General features: G+C 42.9%; 1 protein-coding gene across 4 annotated transcripts in view; it reads left to right on the forward strand.

The window, feature by feature from the left end:
• Positions 1-16,906, forward strand: part of abcc4 (ATP-binding cassette, sub-family C (CFTR/MRP), member 4) — a 353,844-nt gene that overhangs the window by 68,662 nt on the left and 268,276 nt on the right. For all 4 annotated transcript variants that reach the window (XM_052025926.1, XM_052025927.1, XM_052025928.1 and 1 more), the window contains exons 4-6: positions 8,093-8,317; positions 14,690-14,779; positions 16,337-16,500. In XM_052025926.1, coding sequence (XP_051881886.1) covers positions 8,093-8,317; positions 14,690-14,779; positions 16,337-16,500 — 479 coding nt within the window. The remainder of the gene's footprint in view (positions 1-8,092; positions 8,318-14,689; positions 14,780-16,336; positions 16,501-16,906) is intronic.

Below are 16,906 nucleotides of genomic sequence, written 5' to 3' on the forward strand. Positions count from 1 at the left end.
ACCGGGTGACTGACCTTTCAGCGGGAGAACATTGAGGAAGAAGTGGTCACAGCTTAAGTTTTAAGATATCTATGAATAAGGATAAGTATGGACCTTACGGGAGAGTTGTAATTGGGGCAGGGCAGAACAGAACTAGGGAGAGTTAATTGGGAACAGCTGTTTTTGGGCAAGTCCACATCTGACATGTAGGTGTTTAAAGACCAACTTTACGGGACAGGGATGTTCCAGTAAGAAGGAAGGACAAGGATGGTAAGATAAGGGAACCTTGGATGACTAGAGAGGTGGTGAATTTGGTCAAAAAGAAAAAAGAAGCATACGACAAGAGATTCTGCAGATGCTGAAATCTGGAGCAACACACACAAAATGCTGGAGGAACTCAGCAGGTCAGACAGCGTCTATGGAGGGAAATAAAGAATTGACATTTCGGGTCAAGACCCTTTATCAGGACTGTATGTAAGGTTTCAGAAGCTAAAATCTGTTTGAGAAATATAAAGAGTCCTTGAGAAATATAAAGAAGCTAAAAAAGAACTCAAGAAGGGAATTAGGAGAGCTATGAGGGGCCATGAAAAGTCCTAGGCAAGTCGGATTAAAGAGAATCCCAAGGCATTCTATATGTACGTTGAGAGCAAGAGGATAACTAGGGAGAGGGTAGCACCATTCAAGGATAAAGGAGGGAACATGTGCTTGGAGGTGGAGGATGTGGACGAGGTCCTCAATGAGTACTTTGGGTCGGTATTTACCAAGGAGGATAGTGAGATCAGTGTGGAGCATGCTAATATGCTAGGGCATTTTGACATAAAGAGGTAGTGTTGGGTTTCTTGAGGAAGGTTAAGGTGGATAAGTCCTCAGGCCTGATGAGATATACCCCAGATATTGAGAGAGGCAAGAGATAAGTTTGCTGGGACCTTGATCAAGATCTTCACGTCCTCTCCAGCTACAGGCAAGGTCCTGGAGGACTGGTGAATAGTTAATGTTGTTTTGTGTTCAAGAGGGGAAATAGGGATAATCCAGGAAATTACGGACTGATGAGTCCCATGTCAGTGGTAGGGAAGCTATTGGAGAGGATTTTTAGGAATAGCGTTTATGAGCATTTGGAAAACCATGGCCTAATTAGGACAGTTAGCATGGCTTTGTGTGAGGCAAGTCATGTCTTACTAACTTGATCGAGCTTTTTGAGGAGGTTAAGAAGGTGATCGATGAAGCTAGAGCTGTGGATGTTGTCTGCATGGATCTTAGTTAGGCATTTGACAAGGTCCTTCATGGTAGGCTCATCAAGAAGATTAAGATAAATGGGATCCATGGTGATCTGACCATTTTCATTCAAAATTGGCTTGCCCTTAGAAGACAGAGGGTAGTGGTGGATGGGACTTAGTCCTGCTGCAGGTCTGTGACTAGTGGTGTTCCGCAGGGATCTGTCCTGGGACCTATGCTGTTTGTGATATATATAAATGACTTGGATGAAAACATGCATGATTAGATTAGTAAACTTGATCATATTAGATGCTGAGGCAAGCTTGACTGGCCATGTGACATGCTTCTCCTCCTAGTTTCTTATGTTCTTATGAGTCACTACAAAAGCTGTAAGAATATACAAGTCCCTAAAGTTTATGCGTTACAGTTTCAGCAATGCCTTGAGATCAGTCTTTCATATAGCCATTTTGCTGGATGTACAGTGGCATGCAAAAGTTTGGGCACCCCTGGTCAAAATTTCTATTACTGTGAATAGCTAAACGAGTAAAAGATGACCTGATTTCCAAAAGGCATAAAGTTAAAGATGACACATTTCTTTAATATTTTAAGCAAGATTACTTCTTTATTTCCATCTTTTACACTGTTCTTTTCATGAAATTCTGCACCCTTTTTTCTCCAAACTTTCCTGCGTCCTCACCACAAAACTCAGTGTCAGAAGTTTGCAAAGGAACATCTAAACAAGCCTGATGCATTTTGGAAACAAGTCCTGTGGACTGATGAAGTTAAAATAGAACTTTTTGGCTGCAATGAGCAAAGGTATGTTTGGAGAAAAAAGAGTGCAGAATTTCATGAAAAGAACACCTCTCCAACTATTAAGTACGGGGGTGGATCGATCATGCTTTGGGCTTGTGTTGCAGCCAGTGGCACAGGGAACATTTCACTGGTAGAGGGAAGAATGAATTCAATTAAATACCAGCAAATTCTGGAAGCAAACATCACACCGTCTGTAAAAAAGCTGAAAATGAAAAGAAGATGGCTTCTACAACAGGATAACAATCCTAAAGACACCTCAAAATCCACAATGGACTACCTCCAGAGGCACAAGCTGAAGGTTTTGCCATTGCCCTCACAGTCCCCCGACCTAAACATCATCGAAAATCTGTGGATAGACCTCAAAAGAGCAGTGCATGCAAGATGGGCCAAGAATCTCACAGAACGAATCTTTCCAGCGACGAGAGAGCGGAGATTGCCGGAAAATAACGAGGTTTATTTTTTTTCTCTTTCTAGCGTTCGGGACAGCGGCGAGTGACTGCGCAGGCGCGTGACGTCACCCGGAAGCGCGCGGGCGATTTAAAAGTCGAAGGTTCGCCTTCAAGTTTTCTTTCCAGCGACGAGAGAGCGGAGATTGCCGGAAAATAACGAGGTTTATTTTTTTTTCTCTTTCTAGCGTTCGGGACAGCGGCGAGTGACTGCGCAGGCGCGTGACGTCACCCGGAAGCGCGCGGGCGATTTAAAAGTCGAAGGTTCGCCTTCAAGTTTTCTTTCCAGCGACGAGAGAGCGGAGATTGCCGGAAAATAACGAGGTTTATTTTTTTTTCTCTTTCTAGCGTTCGGGACAGCGGCGAGTGACTGCGCAGGCGCGTGACGTCACCCGGAAGCGCGCGGGCGATTAAAAAGCAGACTAGCATATCTAGCGGGCAGCGTCGGAGCGGGCAGCTGAGTGTGAGGGAGCAGAGTGGGTTCGGCTTTGGCTCAACGGGCTTCGGCGAGAGCGGGAAAGAGGCGAGATTATAGAGAGGGGTGAGTTATTAGTTTAGTTTAGTGTTGAGCTCAGTGATATTCAGCAGTATGCATCTGGGATTAGTGTTGTGTTTGGAGTGTCAGATGTGGGGCCCCTGGGAGACGACCAAACTCCCTGATAACTACATCTGCGCAAAGTGCACCGAGATGCGGCTCCTCAAGGAACGGATTGAGAGTCTGGAGCAGCAGCTGGATGACCTTCGGTTGGTTAGGGAGAGCGAGCAGGAGATAGACAGGAGTTATAAAGATTATGTAGACAGCACCTCAGTGGCAGTCCCCCTCAAAAACCGATATCTCATTTTGGATTCGGTTGGAGAGGATGACTTCATAGAGGACGACCTCAGCAGCCAGGACCTTGGCACCGTGTCTGATACTGTGGTCCAGCAGAGGAAGAGACATGCAGTGGTTATTGGGGATTCGATAGTAAGGGGTACGGATAGGAGATTCTGCGATAGCGATAATGAGTCTCGGATGGTGTGTTGCCTCCCTGGTGCCAGGGTACGGGATATCACAGACCGTGTCGAGAATATTCTGAGGGGGGAGGGTGAGCAGCCAGAAATCTTGGTACATGTAGGTACCAATGATGTAGGTAGGAAAAGAGAAGAGGTCCTGAAGGAGGAATACAAGGCATTAGGGAGAAGGTTGAAAAGTAGGACCTCAAGGGTAGTAATCTCAGGACTACTACCCGTGTCGCGTATCAATGACAGGAAGAATAGAAAGCTCTGGCAGTTAAATGCGTGGCTGAGTGACTGGTGCAAGGGGCAGGGCTTCAGATTCTTGGATACCTGGGACCTTTTTTGGGGGAGGCAAGACCTATTTGCTAAGGATGGGTTGCATCTAAACTCCAAAGGGTCCAATATCCTGGCGGGAATGTTTAATTTAGTTGTAGGGGAGGGTTTAAACTGATCTGGCAGGGGGATGGTAACCAGGATGCTAGGTTACAAGATGCTAAGGTGAGGGAGAAAGTGTATAGAAACGAATCCATTGAGGATGGCAAGAATGACAGGCAGGTGATAAGTCAGGATAATTTACTGAATAATAGAAGTACAACAAATCCGGATGTTAGGATACAGAATGTTAGGATCGGGGATGAGGATGTTCGGATACCGAATGTTAGGATAGGGGATGAGGTCTACACGAACATGTCTAAGATAGTAGGTAGCGAAGATAGTAAGAAGGATGGACAGGTAGAAAGTCAGGATAATCTGCTGATCAATAGAGGTACAATAAAATCAATAGCAGATACCAGTCTAAACATACTATATTTAAATGCACGTAGCATCAGGAATAAAGTAGATGACCTAGTGGCACTACAGGTTAATAAATATGACATCGTTGCAATCACTAAGTCGTGGCTTCATGATGGATGTGATTGGGAACTGAATGTCAAGGGGTATACAGTATATAGGAAGGATAGGAGGGTAGGCAGAGGGGGAGGTGTGGCCATGATGGTTAGTAGCGATATAAAATCAATAGAAAGGAAGGACATTGGGTCAGAGGAGGTGGAATCCTTATGGGTGGAGCTGAGAAATAGCAAGGGTAAAAGAACAATAATAGCAGTCATATATAGGCCCCCGAACAGCAGTCAGGAAGTGGACCATAAGTTGCAGATTGAGATAGAAAAAGCATGTCAGAGTGACAATGTGAAGATAATTATGGGGGATTTTAACATGAAGGTGGACTGGGAAATGCAGCAAGGCGGTAGTACTCAGGAGAGTGAGTTTGTGGAATGTCTAAGGGATGTTTTTCTGGAGCAACTTATTGAGGAGCCCACCAGGGGATCGGCTGTTTTGGATTGGGTGCTGTGTAGTGAACCCGAGGTGATTAGGGAACTAAAGGTAAAGGAACCACTGGGAACAAGTGATCACAATATGATTGAGTTTAGTTTCAAGTTTGAGAAGGAGAAGCTGATAACTGGTGTATCGATATTTCAGTGGAATAAGGGAAATTACAAAGGTATGAGAGATGAGTTGGCCCAAATTGATTGGAGGAGTAAGTTAGCTGGAGGGACGGCAGAGGAAAAATGGAAGAAATTTCTACAGGAAATAAGGACAATGCAGGACAGATACATTCCAAGAAAAAAGAAGGTTTTGAATGGAAAAAAGGCACAGATGTGGATAACGAGGGAGGTGAAGGATAAAATAAAAGCAAAAGGGGCGGCGTACAAAATAGCAAAAATTAGTGGGAAAACAGAAGATTGGAACGATTTTAAAAATCTGCAGAGAGAAACTAAGAAGGTCATTAGGAAAGCAAAGATGAGTTACGAAAGGAAGCTGGCGGACAACATTCGGAAGGATTCTAAGAGTTTTTTTAAATACATAAGGAATAAAAGAGAGACACGGGTTGACATAGGACCAATTGATAACGGTGCAGGAGGTATTATAATGGATGATAGTGAGATGGCAAGGGAATTGAATGAATATTTTGCATCGGTCTTCACCGTGGAGGACATAAGCAATGTGCCCATTAGTCAGGAGTCTCACGAATTGGAGCTGAGTTCAATTGAGATTAATAGGGAGAAGGTGCTTGGAAAACTAAAGGGGCTTAAGGCTGATAAGTCTCCCGGACCGGATGAGGTGCATCCCCGGGTTCTGAAGGAGGTGGCTGTGGAGATAGCGGAGGCGTTGGCGATTATTTTTCAGGAATCGATAGATTCTGGCATGGTTCCGGAGGACTGGAGGGTAGCAAATGTAGTTCCGTTGTATAAGAAAGGTGGGAGGCAGCACAAAGGCAATTACAGACCTATTAGTCTGACGTCAGTGGTGGGAAAATTATTGGAGTAAATCCTCAAGGAGGAGGTTACCGAATACCTAGAGGCGCAAGGCAAGATAGGACCTAGTCAACATGGTTTTGTGAAGGGGAGGTCCTGTCTGACCAACCTATTGGAGTTTTTTGAAGAAATCACAGGTAGGGTGGATAAGGGAGAGGCGGTAGATGTTGTGTATTTAGACTTTCAAAAGGCCTTCGATAAGGTGCCTCACAAGAGACTGATTAATAAGACGAGAGGTCATGGAATTATGGGCAGGGTAGCAAAATGGGTGGAGAATTGGCTGGTTGGCAGGAAGCAAAGGGTGGAAATAAAAGGATCTCGTTGTGGTTGGTTACCGGTTACTAGTGGTGTGCCGCAAGGGTCGGTGTTGGGGCCTCTCCTTTTTACCTTGTACATCAATGATTTGGATGATGGAATAAATGGTTGTGTGGCTAAGTTTGCGGATGACACCAAGATAAGTGGAGGAGTAGGGAGCATAGAGGAAATAGAAAGAATGCAGAGGGACCTAGACAGTTTAGGAGAATGGGCAAGGAAATGGCAGATGAGATTCAATGTTGAGAAATGTGCAGTTGTACACTTTGGAAGTAGAAATAAGCGGGTAGATTATTATCTAGAAGGAGAGAAGATTGATAGTGCGGTAGTACAAAGGGACTTGGGGGTACTCGTACAAGATACCTTAAAAGTTAACCACCAGGTTGGATCGGTGGTTAAGAAAGCGAATGCTATGTTGGCATTCATCTCGAGAGGTATAGTGTATAAAAGTAAGGAAGTGTTGATGAGGCTCTACGGGGCGCTAGTGAGGCCTCATTTGGAATACTGTGCGCAGTTTTGGGCCCCGCATCTTAGGAAGGATGTGCTGACGTTGGAGAGGGTTCAGAGGAGATTTACGAGAATGATTCCAGGAATGAAAGGGCTTAAGTATGATGAGCGTTTGTCGGCTCTTGGACTGTACTCGCTGGAGTACAGAAGGATGAGAGGGGACCTCGTAGCGACATTTAAAATGTTGACAGGTAAGGATAGAGTAGATGTGGCTAGGCTGTTTCCCTTGGTGGGCGTGTCCAGGACCAGAGGGCACAATCTTAGAATTAGAGGGTACAGTTTCAAGACAGAGATGAGGAGAAGTTTCTTTACCCAGAGGGTGGTGAAATTGTGGAACTCCTTGCCACGCACAGCAGTGGAGGCCAGATCAGTGGGGGTATTCAAGGAGGAGATAGACAGATATCTAAATAGTCAGGGTATCAAGGGATATGGGGATAAGGCTGGCAAATGGGATTAGAATAGTTTTTTTTTCTCTCTTTTTTTCCCACCCCATTTCTTTTTCCCTTTTCCTTGGAGCAGACTCGATGGGCCGAATGGCCTGCTTCTGCTCCCTTATCTTGTGATCTTGTGAACTAGAAGCCTTTTGCAAGGAAGTATGGGCGAAAATCCTTCAAACAAAATTGAAAGACTCTTAGGAGGCTACAGAAAGTGTTTACAAGCTGTGATACTTGCCAAAGGGGATGTTACTAAGTACTGACCATGCAGGGTGCCCAAACTTTTGCTTCGGGCCCTTTTCCTTCTTTGTTATTTTGAAACTGTAAATGATGGAAATAAAAAAGTAATCTTGCTTAAAATATTAAAGAAATGTGTCATCTTTAACTTTATGCCTTTTGGAAATCAGGTCATCTTTTACTTGCTTAACTATTCACAGTAACAGAAATTTTGACCAGGGGTGCGCAAACTTTTGCATGCCACTGTAGTTGTCAGAGAACCGAAGGCATTTCCCTGGAGGCTGCCTGTCTCTTGTGGGTGTGAATTTAGCCCCTTGAACATGGAACCCTAGCCATTTTTGGCTCAGGAGACAGGAGAGCCCATCCATAAATGACCATTTTCAGAAGGTAAAATCGTGGGGAGTTAGTCTAAATACCTGAGGAATCTCTTGCCCCTATCTTTACTCACTTCTGTATGAGTCATGTTACATTAATTCATTATCAAATGAAAGACTAAAGGATGCTCAAGGAGGAAAACATTTTACAATATGGAAAAATTATCCCCCTCTGTAAAGTATTCTCTTCCAAATACAAGCAAAGGTGGGGGCTGATGCGGATGGGAGAAATGCTTTGAATATATTCTTCTGAAGAAACAACCCCACTACCTTACAAGACATATCAAATTTTTTGATTAAATTTTATAACCAAAAATACTTAGGTTGGTTTTGTTTTGATTTGTTTTCAAAAGAAAAATATGTTAGATACTTAACAAAAATAGTCCTAATATGATAGCTTTTTATTTTTGTTCCAATATTTGAGTTTTTCAAAATATATTGTTGATTTGTTTTGTCTTTCTTTTCAGGAAATAATAAGAGTTGTTCAGCCTATTATGTTGGGAAAAATTATTAATTATTTTGAAAATTACAATATGGATGATACAGAGGCTTCTAAAATTGCCTTTGGATATGCTGCTGGCCTATCGCTTTGTACATTGTTTTTGGCAGTTCTCCATCACCTCTATTTCTTTCATGTACAAAGGAGCGGAATGAAACTAAGAATAGCAATGTGCCATATGATTTACAAAAAGGTAAGAAATTCACTGTTAATGATTGCCACTTTATATAGGTGCAAAGGTTAGAATTACTTAATTTTTGATCTATGCACATGACAAAATTGCTTCACAACAAAATAATTATACTTGCCCCCATGTTATTGAATGGTTACAGTATAGTAGGAGGCCATTCAGCTCACAATGAACACACCTACTCTCTAATGGAGCCTCTCACTAGTTCTACCCACTGGGCCTTTCTCTGTAACTTTTTACAACTTGGGCTTTATTACTATGCAAATCACTTAAAGACATTCAATCAATCCTTATAAGTTGAAACTTTGCATTTAACTCACTCGTCTAGCTTGGTACTCATTACGTTAAAAATAAACCTATGGCTTGAACTTAGGTGCAATCCACGAGGGTTGAACTGGTGAGATGGGTTGTCGTCTTCTCTTCGTTCAGAACTCAGGGTCCTCCTTCTGTAATGGTTGTTCCTGGGTTGGAACTACTTATATGCTCAATGTTTCTTCTTTTGTTTGTTTTCTCCTGATCTTCTAGAATATTCAGAACCCTCAAATTAAGTCAATTGAAAAGGTGAAGACACTGTTACTTACACGTAATGAGTTATTCTGCTAATTTGCCAGGCTGGTTTCTGCTTATTCAGTTGTCTGCTTCACTTAGTTTTCACATAAGATTTGGTGGAGGTTTAACTATTAGCCACATGGCTACACTTTTATGCCATATGCTTCAGCTTTGTCAGTAATGCTATTGTATGGTGCCTTATCAAAACACCACATAGACTTCATTACCCTCATCATCTCTATGTGTTACACAGTCAAGGTGGTTAAACATGATTTGTCCTGAACAAATCTGTGTTGGCTTGCCTTAATTAATTCCTTTTTCTCCAGGTGATAATCAATGCTCTCTCAATTGATATTTCTAAAGGCTTTGCCATCATCAATGTTAAGCTGACTGAATAGTGTAACATGGAAGCAAGTCTCTCAGCCCACCATGTCTCTGCTCGCCATCAAGCATCCTTCTACACTAATCTCATTTGTTCTCTGCCTCTCCTCTCCACTTCTCCACTCACCCTTCCTCAGTTTGCCTATTTCAAGCTTCTTTTGACCATAAAATTTCATTAAACTCTTGATCATCACTTCTCTTCCTGGTGTCATTCAAACTGATTGTTTCCTTTTATGCTACCCAGCACTTTAAAACCATCTTTTTTTTATAAACCACCTGAATTCTGTTCTTGAAACTTCAGTCTCCTCTTTAATTTCTCTAGACTTTCCTGAATGCTTTAGATCCATGCTGATCTTTCATAGAGCTTCAACCTTGAATCTCTCCAGTGAAAGTTCCAACTGCAGGACTAAAATTAATATCCAAGTCTCATTTACCTATTCATGCCTGAGTTCATCTGCCTCACCGGTAAGGCTTCTTGCATTAAAATTAATGCACTTTAGTCTATCAGACCTTCCTTGCTCCCTGTCCTCTTCCTACATGCCCTGCCCACTGAACTTGCTTGTTTTAACTTGGTATTTGGTTTATTACTGTAGAATCGTAGAGTAATACAGCATGGAAACAGACCCTGTGGCCCAACCCGTCCATGCCAACCGTGGTGCTATCCAAATTAGTTCCACTTGCCAGCATTTAGCCCATATCCCTCAAAATCCCTCATATCCATATACTTATCCAAATGTCTTATGTTGTTATTATATCTGCCTCAACCACTTCCTCTGGCAGCACATTCCATATACACACAACTTTCTGCATGAAGGAGTTGTCTCTCAGGTCCCTTTTAAATCTTTCACCCCTCACCTTAAACCCATGCCCTCTAGTTTTTACTTTCCCTTCCCTTGGAAAGACATTATGTGAGTTCACCCTATCTATACCCCTCATGGTTTTATACACCTCTATAAGGACGTGTATAACAGTAAGGCCTTCTATATATTGCCCAAAGAAACTTCCCTGAACACACAACAACTTCCACCCTATCTTAGCCCATAACAGTATGGTCTATATTAGGAAAGTTAAAATCCCCTACTATGACACCCTATTATTCTTGCAGCTCTCCACAGTCTCCCTACATAATTGTGCCCCTAATTCCCAGTGATTATTTGGGGGCCTGTCGTAGAACCCCAATGATATGATCATTCCCTTATTTCTCAGCTCCACCCATAGGTATCCACCTCACCGGATGATCCTTCAGTAATTTCATCTGCGACTACTGCTGTGTCATTCCCCTTAATCAAAAATGCAACTCATCCTCCTCTCTTTCCTCTGCCTCTCTCCCGCCTAAACCACTTGTACCCCAAAACATTAAGCTGCTAGTCCACAGCCCTACCCTCTTCTATCCTTTTCGTTACCTCTTTGAAAAACTCAAGAGATTTGTCAGACATGATTTCCCATGCACAAAGCTATGCTGACTATCCCTAATTAGACCTTGCCTATCCAAATGTTGATAGATCCTGTTGATAGATATTGTCCCATCCAGTACAAGATTGACCCATCACAGATGTCAGACTCACTGGCCTGTAGTTCCCTGGCTTGTCTTTGCTGCCCTCCTTAAATATTGGTAGAACATTAGCCACCCTTCAGTCTTCTGGAACTTCACCTGTGGCTAAAGATGAAGCAAATATCTCTGCAATGGCTCTGCAATTTTTTCTCAAGCTTTGCATAAGGTCTGTGGATGCACTCGGTCAAGCGCTGGGGATTTATCCACCCTAATGCACCCCAAGGCTGCCATAACCTCCCTGGATATTCGTATCTGATCCAAGACATCATCTCTCATTTCCCTCATTTCTTTTGCATCCATCATTTCCTCCACAGTATAAACTGTTGAGAAATATTCATTAGAAATCTCGCCCACCTCCTGTGGCTCCACACATGCTAATCTTTAAGGTGACCTATTCTCTCCCTTGCCACCCTTTTACTCTTAAAATACCTCTGGAATCTCTTGTGATTTTCCTTAACCCTACCTGCCAGATTCATCTCATACCCTCTTTTTGCCCTCCTGATTTTCCTCTTGTGTACCCCTAACACTTCTTATAGTCAGAGGAATTCGCTTTTTCCCGATTGCCTAAGCTCAGTGTATGCTTACTTTTTCCTGACTGAAGCCTCAATATCTCTTGTCAGCCAGGGTATCTCTTGTCAGCCTAAACTTCCCAGCCTTGCCCTTCACCCATAGGAACATGCTGCCCCTGGACTTTTGATATTATACTTTTAAAAGCCTCCCATTTGCCAGTCATCCCTTTACCAGCAAATAGTCTCACCCATTCAACCTCTGCAAGATCCCGACTGATGCCTCCAAAATTGGCCTTGCCCCAATTTAAAACTTTAACTTGTGGATCCGTCCTATCTTTCTCAATAACTATTTTAAAACTAATAGAATTATGGTCACTGGACCCAAAATGCTCCCCAACTGACACTACTGACATGATTGTCACATGTACTGAGATGCAGTGAAAAGCTTTTGTTTGCATGCTATCCAGATGGATCACACCATATATATAGACACTGAGGTAGTACATGAGAGGAAAAAAAATACAGCATATACAGTTACAGAGAAAGTGCAGTGCAGGTAGACAAATAAACTGCAAAGGCCACAATGAGCTAGTGTTACGGACTCAGTGAATGTCCCTTTAAGATAGAGTGTGTGTGTGTGTGTGTGTGTGTGTGTGGGGCGTGCTTACATCAATAGAAGATAAAGGACGTAATGATGTTGTTGAAGAAGTCAGAAGAAGAAGGGAGAGAGAGAGAGAAGGGAGAGAGACACCAGCCTGCTAGTTTCTCTATCGATGGATGAGAAACAATAACTGTGTCTGCCACAGAAATCCATGTATGGAAATTGGAAGTAATCCGGTGGAGTTCACTTTGTTGCTGACCTGTAGAAGGAAACAGGTATTTGTGTGTGGACGACCACGATTCGGATGCTTTTCGGGGTGAGGAAGTCACTACCGAGTAAACACTGAAGTGTCGTTTGGGTTCCATCGTGGAACATTTGGACTTCGTAATTACTCTCTCTATGTTTCTCTACATCTACGTCTTACCTTCAGACAACGGTGGTTGTTAAAGCAGCCTTTGCTCATGTTTCACCTTATGGCTTGCGGAACTGAACTTTAAGAACCATTCCTGAACTTGGAGTTTGGGACTTTGCCACACACACATGAAGAGTTTAGTTTTTGGGGTTAATGTTCAAGGTTTAACATTTTTGAATTCTAACATACTAACATTTTTACTTTTATTTTACGTATTATTACAAGTAGTGATTAATAAAATAGTTTTTATCACTGAATCATGACTCAGTGTGTTTATTTTGTTGCTGGTTCGTAACACTAGATTGAGAGATCAAGAGCTCATCCTTATTGTATAAGAGGTCTGTTCAAGAGTCTTATAACAGTGGTATAGAAACTGGCCTTGAGCCTGGTGATATGTGTTCTCAAGCTTTGGTACCTTCTGCTGGATGGAGGGGTGGGGGGGTAGAAGAGAGAATGACCAGGCTGGGAGGGGTCCTTGATTATATTGGCTGCTTTCCCCAGGCAGCAGGTCGATAGAATCAATGGAGGGGAGGCTGCTTTGCGAGATGGACTTGGCTGCATTCACAACTCTCTGCAATTTCATGCAGTCTTGAGCAGTGCAATTGCTGTACCAAGCTGGGATACATTCGCATAGAATGCTTTCTCTGGTGCATCTATAAAAATTGGTGAGTGTCATTGGAGACGTATTTCCTTCGCTTTCTGAGGAAGTAGGGGTGCTGATATGCTTTCTTGGCTATAGTATCCATGTGGCCGGACCAGGACAAATTGTTGGTGATATTTGCACCTAGAACCCTGAAGCTCTCAACCATCTCCACCTCAGTACCGTTGATACGTGTACTCTGCTCCCCTTCCTAAAGTCAATGACCAACTCTTCAGTTCTGGACACTGAGGCAGAGGTTGTTGTCTTGACACCATGCCACTAGGCTCTCTATCTCCTTTCTGTACTCCAGCTCATCATTGCTTGAGATCTGATCTACTATAGTGGTGTCATCTGCAAACTTGTAAATAGATTTAGAGTAGAATTTTGTCACATGGTCATGAGTGCATAGGGAGAAAAGTAAGGGGCTGAGGACACAACCTTGTGGGGCATCGGTATTGAGGATAATAGTGGAGGAGGTGTTGCTTCATATCCTTACTGATTATGGTCTGTTGGTCAGGAAGTCAAGGATCTACGTATTTGCAGAGGGAGATGCTGAGTCCTAGGTCTAGGAGTTTGGAGATGAGCTTGTTTGAAATTATGGTATTGAAGGTGGAGCTGTAGTTAATAAGTATGAGCCTGACCATATTTGCCTCAACTTTCTCACCTGCCACATGACTGATTTGGGTCCTACCCCACTGTCAGACTACATAAAGCCCTTCCGAGTAGCTCCAGCAAATCTCCCTGCCAGGATATTGTCCCCATCCAGTTCAGGTGCAACCCGTCCCTCTTGTACAGGTCACCTTGTCCTAGAAGAAGTCCCTATAGTCCAAGGACAATCCCTCCCCCCTGCACCAGCCCCTCAACCACACATTCATTTGCCCTGACCTACTATTCATACCCTCACTAGCACATGGCACTGGGAGTAATCCAGTGATTACAACATTCTGCCTAGCTCCCTATATTCATTCTGCAGGATCTCATCCATTTTTCTAGCTATGTTGTTGGTATGAATGTGTACCAACAACTGGATACTCACCCTCCCCCTTGAGAATGTTCTGCATCCTTGTCCTTGGCACCCAGGAGACAACGTACCATCTTGGAGTCTCAGTTGTGGCCACAAAATCTCCTGATTGACTCCTAACTATCGAGCCTCCTATCACTGCAGCAGTCCTTGTGTCAACCCTCCCCTGCTCTGCATCAGAGCCAGTTGTTCTACCACACACTTGCTGCTGCTGCAGCTCTCCAGTGAAAGGCCGTTCTCCCCACCAGTATCTAAAATGATATACATGTTAGTGGGGGGAAAGGCAACAGGGGAATCCTGCACTCTCTGCCTATCCCCTATACCTTTCCTGGTGATAACCCAACCACTTGCTCCCTGCACATTAGGTGTAACCACCTCATTAAAGCTCCTGGCTATAATGCTCTCAGGATCATGGATGCTCCTGAGTAAGTCTACCTGCAGCTCCAGCCACTCTAACACATATGCTGAGAAAAGCTGGCAACCTGTGCAGACTTCCAGAAAAACTTAGTAAATCTGGGCCAATAACATTTCTGATTAGATGTCATACACAGAGGTAAGCCTTGTAAAAAAAAGTGGGAAGCCAACATAAGCACTTCCTGCTCACATTAATGTAACAAATAGGTAACTGCTTTTAAATCACACAACTTTTGTTACTTTGAAACTATTGGCATTAATTCAAAATACATAACAGCTTTTTATATGTGTTTCAGGCACTGCGTCTCAATAACATTGCGCTGGCAAAAACAACCACAGGCCAGATAGTGAACCTCTTATCCAATGATGTAAACAAGTTCGATCAGGTATTAAGTAATGCATGTAGTATTAAGTAATCAAGTAGCAAGGATGATGAGTTGTCCATTATAATCACAGAATTGTAGAGTCAAATAGTACAGAAAGAGACCCTTCGGCCCACTATGTCCACGCCGACCATCAAGTAGTCTTCTATGCCTCAGTACTCGTCCAGATACTTCTGAAAATCTTGTGAGAGTACCTGCACCCACTACTTTCTCAAGCAGTGTGTTTCAGGTTGCAATCACCCTCTGGGTGGAAAAATACAATTGTAATTTTTTTTCCTTTCCTTGTAACCCACCTTCTTGGTTTTCAGAACAAAACTAAAAGCCATAATGAAAGTAAAATTTAAATAAAGAATAACTTAAATAGACAGGTGACCTATTAACCATGTTCCGCATCATTGTTGTGGTTGATTTGCAAATTTGCTTTTTAAATATTGGGATGACTATCTAATTTCCTGCTTCCTGTCGGGTACAGTGCAGACACAATACATGTGAACTACGCCAAGTCTATCTATGAACCAGTATGTCCCAGGTTTGTTGTGCCAGGACATTTGTGCTCTAATTTAACCTCATTATGATCCAGTCCTGGCAAAACTCAACACTTGGAAATAACATAGGAGAGTCATGTTCCTACAGGTCAAAGGATCTCCTGCTAATCCTAGGCCTGACATCCTTAAAAGCTGGGAAAAACAATAGTGTTGCAACGTTGGTGTCTAATCAGAGAGGAACAGGGGATAGGGTGTTGAAGTCTCCTTCTTTGGGTTATTGTGCCAGCAAAATAGAGGTAAAGATGAAATCGGAGACATAGGAATGCCGTCTCCCAACAACCTCTTTCAAATAGCAGTACAGGAAGTCCCCGACTTACGAACGTCCGTACTTACAAACCGACCTTCGTGGTCGGTTCGTAAGCGGGCCTGGCCCCCGATCCTACCACGGCAGCGGTACACCTTCTTTGGCCCAACCCCGGGCCAAGTGAGCACATGCGGCCAGGGAACCCCGGGCCAAGTGCGCATGTGCAGCCGGGGCCATGTGCGGCTGCGTTCCCTGGCCCAAGTGCACATGTGCGGCCGCGATCCCTGGGCCAAGTGTGCATGCTCAGACACTGTTCCGAGTTACACACAAAATCGGGTTACGAACAGTCTCAAAAACGGAACTCGTTCGTAACCCGGGGACTTCCTGTATTCCAGTTCTGGGTGTAGGTAATCCATCGCTCTTAGAAAGTGTTGGTTCCACCTGTGTAAAGATAAATCAAGTCCAACTTATAAAAAAAAGTGACCTAAACTTGGAATAATTTCTTTTGAATGTCAGCAATTTTATGGAAAAAATTTAATTCCTTGTTTGAACCAATGACCTGAAATAACTGATAATACAAAACCAAGTATGAACTTTAAACATTTGTCTAAAGTTTAATTTTGGTATGTGAATGCTATTCTGCTTATAAACTGCAGTGAAGTTTTAAGGTTAATGGTGTTGTCTTTTTAAGTTATATTTTGCCTTCATGTTGAAAACTTCCATCATGGATATTTTTTATAATGCTGCTATGTCTTACCTCAACTGTTCCAGGCAACCATATTTCTACATTTCCTATGGGTTGGACCACTGCAAGTAATTGCAGTGATAGCACTGCTGTGGCATGAAATAGGACCATCTTGCTTGGCTGGAATAGCTGTTCTACTGATCCTGATGCCGGTGCAAACCATCTTTGGGAAGTGGTTTTCAGTTCTGAGGTATCCTTTTACAGATGCCTATTTTTGAAGTATAAGTTTTCCATGATTTATTTATGGCAAATTAAAAGATTTCTGATTATACATTTTTCTAAACGGTTATTTCGAATCTTATTTTGTATTGAATCTGTTAGAGCATAAGTTTTCAGCATGATTCTTTTTACATCCCAAATTTCAACTTCATGTGTAGGCATTGCTGAAAGGCAACCATCCACTGGCCATTTCTTGTTGCTCTTAAGAAATTGTGGTGGACAGTTATCTTAAACTTCTGCAGTCCTTGTTGGTAGAAGTACACATACAATTCTATTAGGTATCAGGATTTCAACCCAGAACAACCCAGCATCTGAATCAGGATGATGTATGATTTTGAGGTGATGGTGCTGATATGCACCCACTGCTCTTTTGCTTT

This window comes from Pristis pectinata, chromosome 11 (genome assembly GCF_009764475.1).
Source record: "Pristis pectinata isolate sPriPec2 chromosome 11, sPriPec2.1.pri, whole genome shotgun sequence".
Lineage (NCBI taxonomy): Eukaryota > Metazoa > Chordata > Chondrichthyes > Rhinopristiformes > Pristidae > Pristis > Pristis pectinata.